General features: G+C 45.0%; 1 protein-coding gene across 3 annotated transcripts in view; it reads left to right on the top strand.

Annotated features, from left to right (window-relative positions):
- LOC135391477 (transmembrane protein 94-like) overlaps nt 1–21,436 on the top strand; it is a 587,105-nt gene that overhangs the window by 463,399 nt on the left and 102,270 nt on the right. For all 3 annotated transcript variants that reach the window (XM_064621740.1, XM_064621741.1, XM_064621742.1), the window contains 8 exons: nt 2,508–2,773; nt 2,856–3,069; nt 4,655–4,738; nt 4,823–4,893; nt 9,441–9,573; nt 9,673–9,761; nt 12,667–12,811; nt 18,166–18,374. In XM_064621740.1, coding sequence (XP_064477810.1) covers nt 2,508–2,773; nt 2,856–3,069; nt 4,655–4,738; nt 4,823–4,893; nt 9,441–9,573; nt 9,673–9,761; nt 12,667–12,811; nt 18,166–18,374 — 1,211 coding nt within the window. The remainder of the gene's footprint in view (nt 1–2,507; nt 2,774–2,855; nt 3,070–4,654; nt 4,739–4,822; nt 4,894–9,440; nt 9,574–9,672; nt 9,762–12,666; nt 12,812–18,165; nt 18,375–21,436) is intronic.

Below are 21,436 nucleotides of genomic sequence, written 5' to 3'. Positions count from 1 at the left end.
CTATTTTTGGTAACAACACAAGAAAGGGTCTTGTCGACATCCACGGAAAGCACTAACAGTACAAAAATCCAACACTGAAGTTTTCAGCTTACTTATTGACACAAGCTTCCATGTAGCAGACTACATTTTGAAGAAGGAGGAACCAGAGACATGGAGGAGATTGGGAGGGACACAACAATTCCCTCCCAATCTCATCCGTGTCTCTGGTTCCTCCTTCTTCAAGTATGCACCAGCTTGTCATAGTGCTTGTCATGCACCAGCTTGCCTCTCTCTTTTATCAGACTACATTTCTTCGGGTGTGAAAAACACAGGGCATTTTTGGTACGAAACCAGGGCATTACATTGGGTGGCGTTGCCAATCTGCAAGGCGGCTTCACCTCATCATTGAAATGAATTTTGAGGGACAAGGGAAGCTGTCATGACCCCATTAATCTAACTTATCACTGAACTAACCAAGTGGATGATGTCTTAGGTTAGTTTAGTGAGAGTTTCTGTATTTTGTTTAGTGAAGTTAGGTTAGATTAATAGGGCCATGGCCGCTTCGATAATGAAGTTGGGAGTGCGAGGCAAGCTGCCACAGCCGCACTAATCTAACCTAACATATCACTAAACAAAGTGTAGGATGTCATAGGTTAATGATGGCTTTCCCGTAACACAAATAAATGAATCGAAAAGTTCCGCTAAATCTACAAACGTACACTTAAACACGTCATTACAAAACACGTCGGGTTTGGATTTGTGGACGCTTGCATGCAGGTCCGATTTCTAGCGTGAAAAATGTTCCTTTGGTAGGAGTCACCATCTGAAAGTTGGCTTCACCTAACACTGCCATGTATTGCGGTCAAGCCCACTTCAATGAATGCTTAGTGTTGCTTTATGTATGTGTACTCTTTCGAAAGTATATTAAATATAAAGTGTATGACTGCACATGATGATGAAGCATATCTGCTCCAAAAGGAATTTTTTTCTGCTCCAGAAGGTGTTCCAAAATGGCTTGGGCCAATCACATCACTGGACATCTCAAACTAGCAGCTTCCATGGACATTGGCACCTTCCTTCAGGCTTTCAAACATTTAATCGCTAGAAGATCCATTCCAATAATAATGTACTCAGAGAAGTTTCGAATCTTTGAGCGAGCCTCTCAAGATCTTTGTCACCTCTCCACTATAATTGACTCTGACGGCTTCCAACGATACTGTTGGACTGTTCAGGTCAGCCAGAAATTTATCGTAGATAGAGCGGCCTTGTGGAGTGGATTTTGAAAGAGACTTGTCCGGTCGTAAAGGTCTTGGGGGGAAAAAGTCTCTCCTTCGAAGCGTTCATGATTGTGTTCGCTCAAGTAGAGCCGCTAGTAAACTTGCACCTTCTCGCTTACTTATCGGATGGGGCCCAATGATTTTCCTTTGCTCACCCCTGCAAATTTTTTGGTCGGTAAGCATCTGTCTTCTCGCTGTCACACTTCTGTCACTCAGTGGAAAGGGGGATGCGTTGAGCCCCTGGCTTCCAGAAACGTAGAGTTTCTGAGCCAAGACAATATAGTTGCGGGCACAAACATTCTGCCAGAATGCCAAACTGCCCAGCCTGCCCCTGGAAAAAATCCTGGTGACACCCATGGTGGCACCTGGACAGGCCGTTGCTAGGAGTGGCCTCAGCAAAGAATTTCCAGCATGTCTCAGAAAAAAAGGAAAGAAAAAAGGAAAGCCAAATATAAAGGAGAGGTGCAGAGACACTTCTGCACAATAAGTGATTAAAAAATTGAATTGGCTTTTCGAGACAGTTGAGGTCAAATATTCAGAACTTGTGCATACTTAGCGCATTTGAACGTACCTGATGAAAGTTCTGCACTTGCGACAGATAGTAACTGTATACCTTCCACATGCTATAGAAAGATGTCAACGTGATATGACATAAATATGGAGGCATAAAAGTTAGGCATTTTGTACATGCTGAGTTTGGAATCTAAAAAATGAACTATGTGTGTCCATAACATGTAAGTAAAGTGATATAGGGACCCCAATTTTGTCTATGATATTAAAAACTATTGACTATAGCCCACTCATCAGTTCAACCAGCAGGTCCGGAAGCATGCAAAGTCAGCACAAAAAAATAAAATAAAAATAAAAGCACAGCCTTTGGAGTTCCTTCTTCTTGACCTCAGAAACTATAGCCTGCACAGGTCTTCTATAGGGCAGTTATTTCATTTATTCGGGCTCCCCTCTAACATATCGTCTTTTTTTCTCTAGTTAAAGAATACAGATTCAGCGTTTTGTTTGATTTAAAATAAAGCAACCCAAAGGTAATTGTTTCCAGGCTGTATTTGTTCATATGTGCGAGTTGCATTTTATGCAAGTTGCAGCTCACTTGCAATGTGCTGCACAACAAATTGATGTGTTGGACCAGAACAGTGGGAGCCAGATTACTATCATGTCAGCATTGCTACATTCTTCTCACCTATCATGGCACCTAGCACTTGCATAATCATAAGTGTGTTGAATCTCACGTTGCAGCTCTCATCGGGGACCATGCAGATGTTTACCCAGGGCACAGCCGATTTAGTTCTGGACCTGTGCTCAGAGTACTGGGATGGACGTGACCTGTGCCTTCTTAGTGACTCAGATCGCAAGCGCATCCTAGATTTCTACCAACGATCGAGCCTCACTGCGTACTGCATGGCATTTTCATATGCACCCTTATTGACTACATCTGGAAAAAGCAGTGTGACACCATTGCACCCTGACCTGGAGACTGCCTACCTGCAGCTACCTCCAGACAGGTGAGCCACTAACACCAAATATGGCTGTGACACTAGTTGTGTCAGTGGAATCAAAAACTATTATCCCTTTCTAATGCTGCAGTAGTCACTTATTCTCTTCGGTGAGCAAGAAACTGGGTTGCTGCCCTGTGACACACCAACTTGAATTGGAAGCTCAGACCGGAGGGCATTATCTAAGCACAGACTCCATTTGTATGGAGGATGATGGTACGCCAACTGACCTCAGTGCCACTGTATCGTGCCTCAGCAATCAAGTCTTCATAGGGATGGTCACTATGCAGTATCAGGCATGTCCTGTAAGTACACACAGAATACCTTCATTCATTGCATGCCTAATGTGGCTGTGTGACAGTAGCTCCTATGTACATAGTGCATGTGTATGCACTTGGGTTTTTGTGCAGTTTCACATGCGTGTGAAGCACACTAGTTTCTTCAGATTGTATATCTTTCGATATTTCAAATTTCTGCCCTTCACATTTGCAGTTCAAAGTATGCAAATGTCATAATACAGATGTTGGGAGGATGGTCACTGATTAGTTCACATTGTCGGTAATGTCACTGGAGGTTCCGCTAAACAACAAGTTAAATTGTTTGAATTTTGGTGTTCCACTCGTTGAAAACTGTCTATCGAGTCGACAGTGCAAACATATCACTGGAGTATATCCAGCAAAACAATGCATCTGGTGGTGAAATGTGGTGCACAATCTTATTCCTATCCTACGTGCCCAAAGTGTTGAAACTTTCTTCACTGATAAAGTTATAATATTTGCTATGAGGGTGTCATGCAATGTCACAAACTGTTCCAAAGTTCTTTACCACCCCAATATGTCTCAACCCCCTGGAGATGTCTTGTGTACATGTGTCTGCTACAAGTTCAGGAGTGTAGAAGATTGATGAACCGCGACGAGAAAACACAGACAGGAGACAAGCACTCACTACCAGGAAAAATATTAATAATTATTAAATCAGTCATTTATAAGGCTACCTATCACTCTCACTCTCTCTTTGGTTGACATTGGAATCAGATATCATGTGCATCTGGTAACCTTGCAGTGCCCTTTTTACAAAATTTAACGTTTTATCAGACAACTGAGTGGGGGCACGAGCTTCCTGCAAAGCGGATGTGTAGACAACTTCTACGACCTCCTGATCTAAACAGCACTTCGGTGTCTTCAAGTATGGTGGCGCCACCCACAAGATCCCACGTATACACGTATCACGTATGTGGGAGTGCCGCCCAACTTTAAGACCCGAAAGTTAGCACTACGGTATATCATCTTGAACATCAAGAGTGGAGGACTCCTGGCTGTTGTCATTCTGAATGTGCACATTATTTAAGACGCAGCAGCAGTGCAACTGCAGTGATGTCAGTATCACAATCTACATTAACTACGTAAACAAAACGGAAAACTGGCACTCACATAGCAGTACTGCACGGAAGTAGATTTGCACTATTCCAGATGCAAAAAGCAGGTGGAAGCTTGTTAGTGTTGCCCTTCCTTGAACCTCCACAATTGTTGTTGCCATATTCACGCCTACTACTGTGTACCTCAGTGACCCTCTTGCAGAATTTTTTCTTTTTTTCACGTTCATCCACGATGTAGCAGACAAACATTCACAGCTTTTAAAGCCACTGTGGCTATGGACTTTGGAAACAGTTAGTGTTTGGCTTTCTCTAAAAACTTTTGCATTTGGTGCTCAATAATTGTGACCAGCTTTGCTTCTTTAAAAGTGAGAAAGATTGTGTGGTCCCTGTACCTAAAAATGGATAGTTATGGCCATGCCAAAACATGCGGTGACAATGAAACATCTCTCCAACCTTTGTTGGTGAAGATTTAGGGGCTTCACCAAAGTACTAGTTTCTTGTTGCATAAATTGCAGGACTTTGTGAAGCTGATTGAGCAGTTGGACAATGCCTGCATCCGGTTTGTACATTTCTCCAAAGAGAATGAGCTCCGAAGCCGGGTATGTACTTGTCACCTTAACTTGTGCCTAACGTACATTTACACCTGATCATGTTTTATTTTACGTGCCTCTATTGCCACTCAGGGCTTCTCAGAAAAGATGGGGCTGGAGAGTGGCTGGAACTGCCATGTTTCCCTGCTCAGTGACAAGCAGAGGTGAGGACATGCTGGCCCTTCTTAGTGTGACCTGCAGTTGTGTCATGTGGAACTAAGGTCCTCATTTGGGATAGTTGGTAGTCGATCATCGTACTTCAAAGCAGCACTCAACATACAGTCAGAAAGAACACGAACGACACGGACACTGCTTATTTGCCACTGGCAAATTTTATTTACACAATACGCCTTAAATAGAAGTTTATGACTTGGAACCGGTTCCATGCAGGGAAAACAGTCAGACACACTCCGCTTCGCATGCCCGATTGTTTCCCCCATATGGAACTAGTTCCAAGTCACCAGCTTCTGTTTAAGACATATTGTGTAAATCGATCGTCTGTAAGGCGATCGTCTGCAGAGTCTGACCCACTTTCTGGCTGCAAAGTTTACCAAACAGACGTGCCCATAGCGTCGAAAGCTGACAAACAGTGACAGCGTGCACAAACAGAAACACGGAAGAGCATCCCAACCCGACTACCGAAAGCTGCGGCGCCAACGTGATGTCACGTAGAGGTACTGTTCGGAAGTTTTAGAGCAGTGTTGCCTAGGATTCCAATAACCAATCCAATTCAAGTGCACAATACAAAATGGCGGTATCGAGGTTGCCAGTTGGTAACGCCGAAAATAGTGGTGGTGATGTGTCTCCGTAAGTGTTTCAGTCCACAAAATTGAGCATTCGGACTTCGATCTGTCCGAAAAAAATCGCAAAATGTGTTAATCCTATGGCGACGGTCACCGTTCCCTGTGGGAGTCTGAATAATTGGTGTCCAAAAAATCTGTCGCATATTGTACTGTGAAAACGAAGCAGACGACCTCAGAGACAATCACCGGCGCTGCGCTCCCACTCGTGTGGCTGGCTTACATCATTCTGGCTTAGCTGCAGAGGCAGTGCGAATCTTTAAAACTCATTTATTTAATAAGTAAGCTGTTTTAGGAAGATAAACTTGGTCAAGTAGACTGTGAAACCATGCTGAACCTTACCGTATCGGGCTCATGCACACCTTTCCGGATGTGATAATCCCTTTAAGGGGTTTGTGTTTGTGGGCATCATGGGCTACTGGAAGCAGGTATGTTCTGTGCTCAATGCTCGTTATTTGGGATACACTTGTGCTGCTGCAACACCGGAAAAAGTACTATTACGCACCATTTTGCGATGCACGGCCACTGTGAGGTATGCGGAACAAAGAGTCTCCCATTAAAATGACGAATGAGTACGTCAGAACGACGAAATATCTCATCTGCCAATGAAGATGACATATTGATTTGTAATAAGAATTGTTCCACTTTGAGCCGTATTTTTGTCACGAACAGCGTTGTAGAATAAATAATACAAGAGATGGACTTCACAATTACACAACGGCTTCTTTTGCATCTGCATCTGCAATGTGATCTGTACTGCTCTGCTCGCATTTGGTAGTAGTACTGGCTACACAGAATAGGCCCACTACAGAATATGCGTCTCGAGTGAGGGATATCTCTCTGCATCGCACACGAGTTGGAGCTCCCCCTCGAACGGCGTTGATTGGACAAAGAAATGTGGGAAGGGGACGTTCCCGGAATATATTTCCTTCGACAGTTGGGTGCACTCTGGGCGACATGTTTTTCATGTTTTTTGCCGATGCGGAGGAAGGAAAGAGGGACCTCTGATTTGTCTTCACATTTTAATTATAAACGGATGAACCCCATGCCTTTTGCATTAGTGTCATAATGATGGGATCTATCATGTCACAAAGAGAATATTTTGCACTTCTGCACCCCATTAATACTACTAAATGCAAAATTGTTCACTTTACTAATAAGTCTACTTTCCACTAATTATTACCGTAATAATGCTTCACTTGAGACAGCAACTGCATAGACATTTTTACCCGGCAAATTGCCCTCACTAAAACTGAGGTGTAGGAATGCACACTAACTCGTTTGACAGCAAATGCAATTACGTCACCATTTGTACCAAGCCAGTACAGTTAGTTCGAGTAACTGAGCCCGATTTCTCCACGAATTTAGCATATTGGAAGTTTTTTCACCTGAATTCGCGTGAATTTAGAGCACGTTTATTTACACAATTTTTACCCCCAAATTTATAAAAAAAAGATATTTCCCAAAAACTTTAGGCTCTAGTCATAATGAACCATAAACGACAACTTGAGCACACACAAAAAAAGAAAAACACAAAAAATACAAAGAAAGAAAGAAATGAACATCGCCTTGACGCAAGTGTACCTTGACTCACTTGCACAAACAGGCCGATTACGATAGGGGTTGTGTCAGGAGGTTCAGGTCAGCTTCAATGCATTGGAGACGATGTCGGGTAACTTGGTGTATTGCAAACTTTGTGGGAGGTGGGTGCCACGAAACCTTACACATGACCTGAAAGACCGCCGAGTGCAAGCGTGTGAAGACTTGCTGAACCAATATGAGACTAAAGGAGTTTTGTGGACCACCTCTTTGGACACATTCAAAACGGGCAATGCTAGCTACATTTTTCTGACAATGATGCCATAATTGCAGCTGTGAGAAAGTGGCTGGACCCTGCTGGCAAAGATTTTTACAAGTGGTGGCCCCTACAGGCTCATGTAGGCTCTTGTTGATTGCTGGTGAAAATGCATCACCAATGGCGACAACTATGTGGAAAAATTGAAATTTATGACTAAAGATTTGTTCTATTGCCCTGTATCTGTTATAATTTTTAGGGTTGTGCGAATTCGAATATTTTAAGTCGAATCGAATATCAAATCGAATGGGGAAAAAAATTCCGAATACCGAATCAAATATCGAATATTCGTGCAAAATTTACAATTTGTGACCTTCGCACTAAAAGTTTCCATTTTGTGGCCCATGGCTTTAGTGTAATTTTTCTGGCATTAACTGTCACAAGAGAGACATGCAATCCTTCTGTTTAAAGCCCCTACTCTTTAATTTTACATCAGAGTGCTTCCTGCTTTTCAGGTGAGCATACACTTACTGGAGTACTGGAGTGGTTACCTTCATTTCAAAATTCTATGTCAGGCAGTAGCATGTTATACGGATGAGGCTGTAGTTGTTTCAGACAACCACAGGCCATTTGTGAAACAAACGAATCGGCATCCTGCCTCAGCTTTGCCATGAACACCCTTTAGTTTTTTTGCTCTCACTCGAGGAAGTTGCACTGCTGAAATTTTAGACATAAAGGACATCTTTAAAACACCCTTCTTGTTCGTGGGCTGTAGTCATTATTCAAGAGTCCTAACTTTTTAAAGGCAACCTCACAAATATCAAATCAAAGTCCACCGTAGGCACCTCTAAACTGCATGTGGGATGGGCGCCACCCCTTCCACAGACGATGTCTACAAAACGAAGTTTGGATTCCATTATCTCAAACTAAACACCGTCCCGCTTGTGTTGGTCCTGCAGCAAGGGCAATTTCGTAAAGCTGGCTTCACCTCATGTACAGAAGCATCAGGTGAAGCCCACTTTCAGGTTGTGTCGTTCATATTCGTGGAATAGTCGAATATTCGAAAAATCGAATATTGGATATTCGATTCACGAATCGAATAGTTCGAGCGTTTGATATTTGAATTCGAGAACTCGAATATTCGCACACCCCTAATAATTTTTATATAAAAATAAGGACATATTATTGTCGAAGCAACCCTCATACATGGCCCGAATGTCATACAGCAGCATGAAAATCAACGTTAGATTTTCAGGATGCCACTTGCTTGTTCCAGTCTGCGTCACTCTTGATGCAAACACCTGTGAAACACATCCACAAACTCCATGACATAGCACCAGGACACAGTTCTGCAATTTTTTCATTTCACTTTGGCATGACACCCGTCTGTGGGCACAGCAATGAAAAATGGTTGGTTGGGCTTGAAATTGCCGAAGGGCACTGTACAGGTTGAAGGCATATTTCTACAGATTTTCATCCACTCTACAGCATGACTTAGACCTGATGGGGTGCTGCCTGAGTTGAAGGGGGCATCCTCTTGCAGCTCCATAACTGCAGTGCTGTTAATAGAAACAGTCACGACAACATAAGAGAAACAAACTTGAAAGGATAATGTCAGATATAGAAATGGAAACATTAAAGAAATACAGTATGCCTGTTACCCTTCCCTGCCTCCGACCACGGCACCCAATTTGTGGATGGAAAGTTTTCCCTGCTTCTCTCTAGTTGTCTCTATTCTCTCTCTCTCTCCTCGTGTTGCTGCATTCAATTAAAGAATGAGAAATGTTCAGTAATGAAGTTGCCATCAGAATACTTGCGAGTATCACTAATTGATGATAATGATTTTAATTTTTTTAGATGTCCTTGTTCTGAACTGTCTATGCATATCCCATACTCCAAAGCCTCTTGGAAAGGCACGGGTAATTAAATAAACAAACTTGAGCAGCAGTATGGGGCTTGTAATGCCTAACATATCAGCAAACATAACAGGCCTCCATTCCCCGAAACATTGTTGCGCCACACAGTTTAGTGCTGAAAATGCTGAAAACTGCTGCTGTATGTGATTTATGGACAAGGAAAAGCAGTCATTTGCATAATACAATAATTATTTCTACAGGACAGAATGTACAACCTCCACTGGCCATCTCTCTCAAGCATCTGGTCGAAGCGCAACTTCCGATCCTTCTTCATCCCTGGACTTGGTAGACGAAACTGAAAGGCTGTCAGTAACTGACAGAAAGCCATATCCGGTATGTATTGCATAGATGGATTTGCTCATGCAGAGATAAGTATCTTGGCTTTTTCTCTTTTTAAATTGTCCTAATTTAATTCTCATACTTCATGTTCAGTGCCCACCACGGAGCATCAGTGCACCCAACATTGTTAACATCGACACTTCTACATCTGGCCGTCGAAGCAGTGAATTGTTTTGCTCACGGTAAGATTTTCAGAAGCTCCACCTATGTAGTCTTCCTATTCATTTCTTTAAGGTTGAATGACATTGAGCTAATGCGAGACAAAGCTAGTTTGCATCTAATTAGGTGGTAGTGCATTACAAGGCTCATACAGTTGAACCTCTATATAATGAAATTGAAAATAGACCAAAAACCAGGAATCATGACCTGTATCGTTTTGTTACATTGCCTTCCACAACAAAAATTCAACAATCAAAAAGGACATTTCGATGCCCATGCAGGTGTCCTCATCAGCTTGAAACATGTAATAGAAACTGTTCATTAGGAAGGAAAACGTTTTAAACCCTTGTAGCATTCCGGTACAGGTGACATTCTAAAAACTGTGTTTCTAACTAAACTGTCAGGGTAATGGTTCTTTGTGAGGATGTCACATGTCAGGGTACATTCAGCCGCCTTAGCCTGACATATGCTTTGTATTGCGTCTAAACGGTTAAACAATGACCTGACCATAGCTCATTTGTGCTCAGGAGCACGGTAGGAGTGAAAATCTAAAACTGAGCCCTTGTCACATGGGTTTACAGTATGGTACGGTAAAACAGGATATTCCTCGAATTTCTGTAATGTGAAGACCTTGGCTCGTGAACACTGATGGGGAGTCGCAAAATTCCTAGAGTAATGCCACATTCATAGTGATAGGAATGCCTGTAAAAGCCTTTAGGCTGAGTCTTCGTGGGCACGACACCGTTCTCACAGGCGAATTGACGTGCTTTCACTTGGATCATTTCGGCGGTGACACGAAGTGTCGAAGTCGGCAAGGTCCTTCTTGATGTCGGCTAATCGTCCACACTTTTGTCTGCTGAAGGCCTTCCGGCTTGACGAACAGTCAAGCAACTTTTCTTCTTGGCTAAGCCACCTATGCACGTTTGCTTCGGAAACACGATATCGCCTTCCAGCCTCAACCTTATTTCCAGTCGCCTTGACTGCCTGAATAACCTTGCGCTTGAATGCAGCTGGGTAAAACGTGCAAGTGGTTGCCACACCAAACCGCAAATGGTGAGGTTGGCCTTGGCGAGATGAGCGAGATGGCATAAATGGCGAGTGGACGAAAGCGCCTTCCATCGGACCAGCCCTGTCACATGCTCTTTGGAAAGTTTTCAACAACTATCGTTCCCTTTCTCTCTCCCCCTTGCCCCCTCTTCTTCGCTTCTCCCTGTGGACCAGCGGTACTGGCCGACGATAGCACGGGCCACAAGGGCACGATTACGATTCCAAGATGAGCCGGATTTTTTGGGTTGCATATTTTCGAAAAAAAAAAACTCCTTTGGAATCGTGCAAATAGCTTTGCACGGTCATGCACTCTTGCTTGTGATGGTGATCTCCATACTGTGTTTGAAATCTCATAAGAATTTGAGAAGGCTTGACCACTTCCCTTAAGAGAAATTTGATTTGCTGCTCAGTACTTTTGGCACTTCATTCTCAGGCACTGTAACAACGACTGAGTATTGAGGTAAAGACCCGGGTTATTGCAGTACGCAAATTTGGACATGAGTGGACGTGACGTAACATATATGACACCAAAAAATTGTATTATTCCAGGAAAGGGAACAAAATCCACATTCATATTAGAACCATCCTCTAATTTCACCCTGGGACACTCCCGAGAAAATATTTTTACACCTACGTTGTAGCAAATGAAGCAATTGAACATAGAAGGACAAACGCAACAATGGTAGCATCTCTGACCGTCAATCATAGGATGTGGGTTTGAATCCCATTGCTGGTGCCTTTTCTTCAACTGCCATTATTGGTTGTGCACCTACGCTTGCAGGAAGGGTCTGGAAAGAACAGTCCTAGAGACACTGGCCCCAGCTGGCATGGGAGGAAAAAATGGTTCCACAAGTGATCCGTTTAGCCTACCCATATTAAAATATATGGGAATAAATGGGAAACCTAGGAAGTTAATTGTTTCCTTTTTTAGGGTTCCCTTAGGATCTGCTTGGCTTTGTTTGTTTGTTTGTTTGTTTTAAAGTTCTGGGTTGGGGCTATTGAAATGCCCAATTGCTGGTATGGTGGAAGCACAGCCTCAGGGCCACAAGCAGTGGTCCACTGAAGTGAACTCTACAATCTGGCACCATTCTCAGACTTTCAAGAAATTGGTGGGATATAAAGGAGGACAGGACAAACACAGATGTTTCCTTTGAAAAGGTGTGTGTAAATGAACGCTGTGGCATCGAGAAATTCTACTAACAATGGGGGAAAATATTTCTTCCTTTTACCAGGAAAAGAATTTAAACTAAATGTACTTTATTTAGTAGATGATTTGCAGTACCATCACAGTCCCTCAATACCCATTTTGGTAAGGAAACTCCTCTCAATACAATAGACAAGGTCATTTATGGGTAGGGCCTTGTGTTTTCAGGTTGTGTGTTGCTTGAAAATGGAGGGGATTACATTCGGATGCTATTTCAGGGGCTGTAAAACGGTAAAATCTGGCAATATCGGGTAGAAAAGCAGATTTTTGGAAACGTCTAAGGATGTACGCAGTACAGCAGTGACTGATCACGCAGGACGTTTGTGCTCACATCCGATCCACTTCTGCCCAGCCTCTGCAGTTTTAACTATACCGCACAGCAATACAACATTCCTGCATCACACTCTTCACGGGTTTGCAGGGGTTTTTCTCCATTTGGAGCAGTGAAAATGTCACTTCGCATTATATGCGGTCAAATGCGGTATGCTAGTGAAGCCCTATGAAAGCTGTGGAAGCCTGTGGTGATTATGAGCACCGCTCGAGCAAATACCGATGCTGTGTGCGTCAAAACCACATGAATGTGCTGTTCAAGTGGACTAAGCTCGAAAGTGAGCTTGAGCTCGGTCTGAGGAAATCTTTGAGTACACAAGTTAAAATATTGCATTCTCTACATATAGGAACAATAGCCTAGTGCCAGGTGCAAGGAGCAACGTCCAAGAGACTGATGAGACCAACCGTTTGTGGTGCACCATTGATGGAGCACCCTCCCCTAGCAGCGACACAGACAGCAGTGCTCCTGTCGCTTTTGACATCTCTAACAGGGTTGGTGACTCCAACTCTTCACTGCCGTGACACCAGTATTTCTTTTCTTGCTCATTGTTTTGACATGAGGTACAGTCCGGGAGAGGTGAATTGTCCTTAGCCAGTGGGTAGTTTCATTTTAAATCGAACAACGGGTGAAAGTCGTATTTTTTAATTCGCCCAGAAAAAATATATGTTAGAGGATAGCTCAAACGAAGCAAATCACACCACGTGCGACGCTCGTGCGTGGGGAAGTTTCCGCGAGGAAGAGGAGGAAAGTCCGAGGCTGCTTCAGTGCGCTTTCTTCTGAACCGACTTTGACGGGATCTAGCACCGCTGATTTTATGCCTAGGAACTGGAGGTTTTTTGTAATTATAGGCTGCACCATAGACACTGTCGACTGCCACCCACAGAACTCTGAGGGCCACAGATTTTCTGTTAAAAAATGCCAGACTTGGCGTAAACGTTCAAAAAGGCAAAACTTTGTTAACAATTTGCTTCATGACGGAACGTCTGAGGACATCGAGCTTAGCGTCATTCGATAGGACGTTGAAAGACCTTTCGTGCTGTATAAAGTTCATTTTTGTCAGTCCAATGCTTTCTGTGTTATTAGCTTGAGAATCGCACATGGTAGGCGAAAATTACCAATGTTGCATCTCAATTTTCTCAAAAATGCCATCTTCGATTTCCTTGATTATTTTTGAAAAGGGGGTGTCATGTCTCTACTTTAGACCCCAAGTGAGACAATCTTTTATTTTTACTTGAGAGACGCGCAGCGATTTTTTTTGTCAGGCAGGGTCCACGAGGCAGGGCCCACCTACGAGCACGCGGCCTTCAACCTCTTCTTTGCTACAGGTCTCCCGCTGACGGAGAAATGAATGACCACACTGCGTGAGCTTGTTGTAGCGTCCCCAGAGCATCACTTTACGTTTACCCAATGGTCTCCCAGTTCCGGCAGGCTCATTCAAACCGTGGGAGAGTACATGAGTTGCCTGTGCGCCCTTGACGAGAAGCCCCAGTCCTCGAACATACCGACAAAGTAGTGAGAAGAAACGAAGCGCTTCGTAAAGATCTTTATCCAGTGGTAACATCGTAGCTTTTGTTTCAGGTTGCCACCAGTCCCCCAGGCAGTGTGAAAGTCACATCCTTTTCATTGGTAAAAGAATGCTGTGGAAGTTTCGCAAAACGTAAAATGTGCCCATTGCGAGACCCCTGCAGATTGTAGCGGCAACGACAACGACGACAACGATGGCCACGCGCGTGGAGCACCGGTTTCAGTTCCACCGGCGCGGCCATGGAGACAGGCCACCGTCATCGCCTCTCCGTGGCATACCATCATCGCCGGTCGGGGCTCATGTAGAGGAACTCCACCTCCTCTACATTTGGTGACCCGGACAAAGAACATCACGTCCGGAGCAATTCGGCCCTTCACCATCCCAAATTTCTGACCACGCCATCGAGCAGCACTACCTCCGGCACACACGGCCCACCTTCACTCCTACCGCACTCTTCGCTCTCTCTCACCTACGCTTCTCTCTTCGCTCAAGTCTTCTCACGCTTCTCACTGCCGGCCGCGACACTCGAGCCTTGCGCTCACCTGCCGGTTGCGGCAGTCGCGGCAGCCGACGGCTCGGCGCACTTAAGCCCGTCTCGGCACCTCACTCTCTCCACCTGGGCCTATCGAGCTTCGGCTCCCGTGCCGGTCGCGGCACCCCAGGACCACGACACCGAGCACCTCACTCTCTCTGCGACGGATCGCTGTTCCCGTCCACACCTACACACGGATGCTCTCCCCGTCTTCATCCCCTCTCAAACGCCGCCAACGTGTGCCGTGCCCCTGTTCCCGCTGTTCCCTGTTCTTGCGATGCGTCCGCAACGCATCTGACGGCCGGGGGACCCCTGTAGCGGCGACGACAACGACGACAACGATGGCCACGCGCGTGGAGCACCGGTTTCAGTTCCACCGGCGCGGCCATGGAGACAGGCCACCGTCATCGCCTCTCCGTGGCATACCATCATCGCCGGTCGGGGCTCATGTAGAGGAACTCCACCTCCTCTACACAGATGATGGATGCAACCATTGAATTAGCATCATCCGATAGGTTTAGGTATGACCTTTCACATGATATAAAGTGACTGGGTTCAAGCGCATTGATGCCAAAAGGATTACTGAAGACCACACCGAGGGTTTAAGATACCTACGGCTACCGGAAACGAGGGATTTTAGTTGTGCGTTGTTCTGTCGGGGAAATTTTGATTCCCACGGTGGCACTGACATAGCTCGTGGAGGGCGAACGCGTTATACTTGAGAACAGCAACATACTGTCATCACAACATACTGTCAGGGGTCTTACGGGCTTTGTATATAGTACTTGTCGTGGTCCCGAAATAACGCTACGGGGCATAAACCTAATTAAAGGTAGGATGCACAGCTTTGGAACTATCACTTATTGCGCCCAAGCTAAGACACGGCTGCAACCAGGCGGCCAAAAATTTGTATTCTCACCTGTTGTAACTTTCTGTCCCCTGTGGCCGTAGTTCTGCTTTCCTAATATTAACTCGCATGACAGCCTCATAGCGTGCATATGTGCATTGCCTCAAGCACATGTGCGGGAGAATAGTGAATATGCGCACATGCATACGCACACGTCGTGCGTGCGACTCCCATGAAAGTGCGTAATAGCAAGTTCAAGGAGCCCACGAAAGTATTGCCCTGCGTCTCCAAAGGAAAAAATAAACATACGTACCATAAGTGCAAAATAAGTACAAAATGCAACATCTGGGCAATAAATTGCAAAGCAAAGGCTAAGAAGCAAAGCGTGCTCGTAGACATACGAGGAGCGCCTTTGTGTGGAAAAATAGCTCCACGGAGAGGTAGCCCAGAGTCTCAATCAAAAAGAGAAAAGGTACCTACCTTACCAGCAGGGCAAAGTACAGACATAAGTCTGCCCCTGTGGAATGAATCGTGAAAAATATTCTGGGGTTTTAGAAATACCGTAATTTCACGCGTATAAGCCGCATCGCAGATAAGCCGCAGGACGCGTTTTTTGGGACGTTTTGAAAATTTTCTGGCAGATAAGCCGCACCCGCAGATAAGCCGCGGGCAATACGAGACGACTGATTTGTGCGACAAAGGAGACCATAGAGAAGGCCATAAACCCTGTGGTCCATACTCCGGGATCGGCACAGTGTACAACAGAGGAGGTCAGTTCTGGAGTTCTACCAAGATCGGATTGTGCCCTTGTGTGTGTGTGTGGGGGGGGGGGGGGGGGGGGTTTCGTGGACTGATGGGTCAGTGATCTTCCAGAAGACGTGAATCACTGTCACCACTTTCCTTAAAGCTGCTTGGGGGAATGCACCAGGAAGATCAATCTACTCGAATGTGGACCCGTCCCTGTTACGCACTGTTCGTGCATCGGCAGGGCAGTGCTGTTCCAAAGACACTGTCGGCCCTTTCGTTAAAATTGGCGTATGGGGAAAATACCAGGAAAAGTAGTCATCAGATAAGCTGCACCGGTGGATAAGCCGCAGGGCGCCCGTGAGAAAAAAAAATTGCGCATAAGCCACGGCTAATACGCGTGAAAATACGGTAATTAAGATCAAACATGCAAAATTTTCACGTACCACTCGTGGTTTTGCGATACTAGGCGGACGAAAGATGCACTTGAACCCAGTCACTTTATATCATGTGAAAGGTCCTGTAAAGCTTTCGGCTGATGCTAATCCGATGGTGGCAGCCATGATCTGCAGGGGTCTCGCAATTGGCACATTTTATGTTTTTCGAAACTTCCAAACGTTCTTTTACCAATGAAAAGGATGTGACTTTCACACTGCCTGGGGGACTGGCGGCAACCTGAAACAAAAGCTACGATGTTACCACTGGATAAAGATCTTTACGAAGCGCTTCGTTTCTTCTCACTACTTTGTCGGTATGTTCGCGGACTGGGGCTTCTCGTCAAGGGCGCACATGCAACTCATGTACTCTCCCACGGCTTGAATGAGCCTGACGGAACAGGGAGACCATTGGGTAAACGTAAAGTAATGCTCTGGGGATAGTACAACAAGCTCACGCATAGTGGTCATTGATTGCTCCGTCAGCAGGAGACCTGTAGCAAAGAAGCGGTTGAAGGTCGCGTCCTCGTGGATGGGGCGCTAGGCTGCAGTCTCGCGGACCATGTCTGTCCAAAAAAATCGCTGCGCGTCTCTTAAGTAAAAATAAAAGATTGTCTCACTTGGGGTCTAAAGTAGAGACATGACGCCACCTTTTCAAAAATAATCAAGGAAATCGAAGATGGCATTTTTGAGAAAATTGAGATGCAACATTGGTAATTTTCGCCTACCATGTACGATTCTCAAGCTAATAACACGGAAAGCTCTGGACTGAGAAAAATGAACTTTATACAGCACGAAAGCTCTTTCAACGTCCTATCGAATGGCACTAAGCTCGATGTCCTCAGACGTCTGTCATGAAGGAAATTGGTAACAAAGTTTGGCCTTTTTGAACGTTTACGCCAAGTTTGGCATCTTTTAACAGAAAATCTGTGGCCCTCAGAGTTCTGTGGGTGGCTGTCAACAGTGTCTATGGTGCAGCCTATAATCACAAAAAACCTCCAGTTCCTAGGCATAAAATCAGCGGTGCTAGATCCCGTCAAAGTCGGTTCAGAAGAAAGCGCGCTCAAGCAGCCTCAGACTTTCCTCGTCTCCCACGCGGAAACTACTCCACGCACGAGCGTCGCACGTGGCACGATTTGCGTCGTTTGAGCTGTCATCTAACATATATTTTTTCTCTGCGAATTAAAAAATACGACTTTCATAAGTTGTTCGATTTAAAATGAAACTACCCCAGTACAAGTTACCATATTTGTTCACATGTAATGCAGTGTTTTAGTGTACACTTACGAATGTGAATTACTATTATGGGTCTACATTTCGGTGTTTGCATACTGGAGTCACGTCTTAGTTGTTTAGGCCCTCACTCGTTGCATTTCACCTTTACGAGGTTTCACCTCACAGAGAAATATACGACAGGTGCACACACATACACTTGTTCCCAGTGTGTCACAACTTGTTTGTGTGTGTACATGTCGCCTTTTTCTCAATGTCTCAGGGTTTCCCTACATGACTCTAATAATTAATTCACGCATTGCATCTCATAAGCAAGCTCCATTTCGTCCTCCAGAGTGAACCCCTTTTTGGCTGTCCTGATCGAACCCTAGAGGCTGCTTTTCTTTCTTTCTTTCTATCTGTCTTTGCCTGTCTCTTTCCTTCTGTATTATTATTATTATTTATTTATTTATTTATTTTTTATCATGGTGGTTTCAAGTGGTTTATTGGGAACTGTGGTTCTTACATTATCTCTGATTCATACAAACCAGGCAAAACTACCACGTGGCATCGAGAACATCCGTCCCCACATGGAGCAGGTAGACAACGTTCCTCTGCTGGTGTCTCTGTTCACAGACTGCACCCCCGAGGCCACACTGGAAATGGTGCGCATTATGCAGGAGTATGGGGAGGTTGTCTGCTGCTTTGGAAGTGCATTGCATCTTCTCAACTTACCAGTCTTCTTACAAGCAGACTGCAGGTAAGGACTGTTTCACCTGATACCACCACGGAGGAGATTGCAAGTGGAAATGCCCTCCATTAGAGACATGAATGATAGCATGGCAAACAAACATAGCCTGCAGTGAGCAAACCAAAAATAGTGTCTAACTTTGGCAAAAATCTTGCTTTTAGTTTGTACAGTAGAACCTGGTTAATTCGAAGTCGTCTGGACGGCAAAAAAATTTCGAATTAAGCGGGCATTCGAACTAAGCGAACCTGTGCATGTGAATTTGTGCGTTGTGGTACTAGCAACGAACATGAGTAGCACAACAGCTATAGAGCACTGCACAGAGCTTTGAAGGTTGTTACGTTCATCTATGAATGTATCACGTCACACTCTCTAACCAAAACTGAAGCTAGTACGCCTATCTGTACAGCATCTATTAACGCCTGTCCCAGCAAAATGCGATATGCTTCATGCATAGAGCCTCAAGTTTTACCAACCATCTTACCAACCATCTACAGCCCACCGTTGTGAAATCTTAGCATCAACGAATTCACAACTCAGGGAAAAGAGGTGATCCCTTTAATCTAACCTGGGTCGTCTGGGTGTTTGAGGCTTACGTGTCTGTGTCTTCCCTAATTCTGGTCTGCCTCGGCCAATCCATGTTGTTTACCAATCAGTGTTGCGGATTTGAATCCACGGATTTGGTTTAAATCCGGATTGAAATCCACCGGAGGGCTGGAGGATTTGATTTGCTATTTGATTTGCGCGAAAAAATATGGGCAGGATTTGAATTTGGATTGAATCGCATTTTCCACTAATGATTTGGATTTGGATTGAATCGCCCATTTTTCAGTGGATTTGCGTGTGGATTTCGCCAAGCTCCCTCACAAGATGCATGGATTTGAAATTGAGCGAAGCGCCGTTTCGCATTCTATGCGAATTGATGTGACCTTGTCTGAAATCTGCACACGCACTAGCGGCGTCCTCTCTCCAGAGTGACAGGAGTAGCCGTTTCGTTCCAATCACTTCCCCTCACCGCACCGAGGGAACAGCGGGTGCAGTTCTTCGAACGTAGTTAACGTTATTCTGTCGATTGGACGGCACCTTTCCCGTGGACCTCTAGCTGAGTCTTCAAGCACGATCCGTTTCAAGCTTGCCAAATCATGTCGCGAAATTATTGGTCTTCCCCAACATATTTAGGGCCCTCAGTTTTCGTTTTTTTTTTTTTTTAAATCGGGGGGGGGGGGGGTAAAAATTGGGTGCTATATCAAGGGCTGCAAAACAGGGTAAAATCGGGTGAAATAGTGCGTGAGCATGCTTTCAGGTTAAAAAAAAGGAAGGACGACAGAAAGGCTGCTTAATGTGCCAACGGAATACAAGATGAATGTTTATTACTGATTAGCTGAAATATCGGCCACATGTTCAACAGAAATACATACTCTGATGAATTGTGGTGTTACTTGGGCTTGCGGTAACTCCCATTGACGTAAAGTATGAGCTGCATACTTAACAAAGTATTGCCCATCGCTGAACGATCGGGGCACTGCAGGTAGTGTAATTTCGAAAAACTCCTTTCTACGTCGCAGCTGCCCGTGGGCATGCACAGGAGAGCAAGTGCTGCCTTTGAAAGAGAGCTGTATTGTTCCTGAACAGCATCCCAGTACTGAATGGTTTGAAGGTGCGAGTTTGCAGGGGGTGGCTCTTGCATGTACATATCAGATTGCTGCCTCAGCTCGTCATTGATATCTGTTGCAAGTGAAAAAAAGTCCTTGTAAGTGTTGAAGTCAGGATTACAGAAGATCTTTTTGTGCGGGTCAAGCACTTGGCTTTTCTCCCAGATGTCCGTTTGATCTAGGGCAGGACCTGCTTCACTCAGGTTATGCCAGTGGTGCTTCCCCACTTTTCTAGTAGTTTCTGCGAGAATGCCTTGCAGGCTTTCTTGGCCTCAGTGGACACCTCTCTTGGCATTATCACAAGGAGAGTCTTTGATGTCTGGCTTGATCCACTAGTCTCCTTTATGCTTCTAAATACCTCTGGCAACTTCACACTATATATACAGATAGTTATACTCAGGGAGCAGCAATTTTTTGCTTTCGAGGTTGCGCTGGATTTCAATGATGGGCCGAAGGCACTGTAGGAGCAACACAGCCTTTGCATACAGTAATGCCTTGCGGCCACTGAGAAGGTCTACAATGTCCCTTGCCTTGTTGTTTGATTCAGCATGTTGCTCTACAACTTCTGTGAGGCAGTCCCAAAATTCAACTGTTGTTTCTAAGCACGAGAAGAAACTCCCCCATCGGTGAGGCACCACTGCTGCTGGGCGCTTAACGCCGGCCGGTTCCACACCATTTGCCACACAGAGAGCATAGTATTCACTGAGTAACTTATTTGCGTGTTTGAACACCGCACCAAACTTCGTGACAACCTTCCTCACATCGCTGACCGAGTCTGATGACAAAGCATGGTTGACAGTTACATGAAGAAGATGTGGCACATCGCGCACATGGACAGTTTTCACCACCTCGGACGCACGAATGTCCTTTACCATTTTCCTGACGTATTCTGCCGAGTCGCTAGACACAGCTATTACATCATGCCAAGTCTTGTCAACTTTCCTCACAGCGTCTGTCACGACGCGGCCGAGCGTGAAGCTATTGCATGCATTGACAGTTGACACGCGTTACATCAATGAGAAAAATCTGTTTCTGCTTTCGGTTATGGCTGTAGAAACACACCAGTGTGTTTACTGTCGGCACACCTGTCACGTCGGGCGATTCATCTATGATGACAGAGACTTTCGAGTCACCTATGTCCTCCCTGATATCCTCCATGTGCTTTTCGAACACTTCGGTGAGGTATTTCGATCGCGTCACACCGGGCATTGTTTTCGCTGTGGGGCAGTAGGTTCTGATGAAGTCTCCCATAGATCCTTCTGCTTGCTCGAGACTGATCCCGCTCTCGCAGAATGCCTTCACGCAAGCATGGATGGCACCTTCTGCCGTCTTTTCACGCTCTCGTTGACGATAGCATACATCAAACATTGTTGGGTGCTGCCTCTCTTTCTTTAATTTCACGTGTCTTGCAGACGCAAGGTG

The sequence above is a fragment of the Ornithodoros turicata genome, chromosome 4 (assembly GCF_037126465.1).
Source record: "Ornithodoros turicata isolate Travis chromosome 4, ASM3712646v1, whole genome shotgun sequence".
Classification (NCBI taxonomy): domain Eukaryota; kingdom Metazoa; phylum Arthropoda; class Arachnida; order Ixodida; family Argasidae; genus Ornithodoros; species Ornithodoros turicata.
The sequence above is the reverse complement of the archived record's forward strand: the minus strand, read 5'-3'. Positions and strand labels throughout refer to the sequence as shown.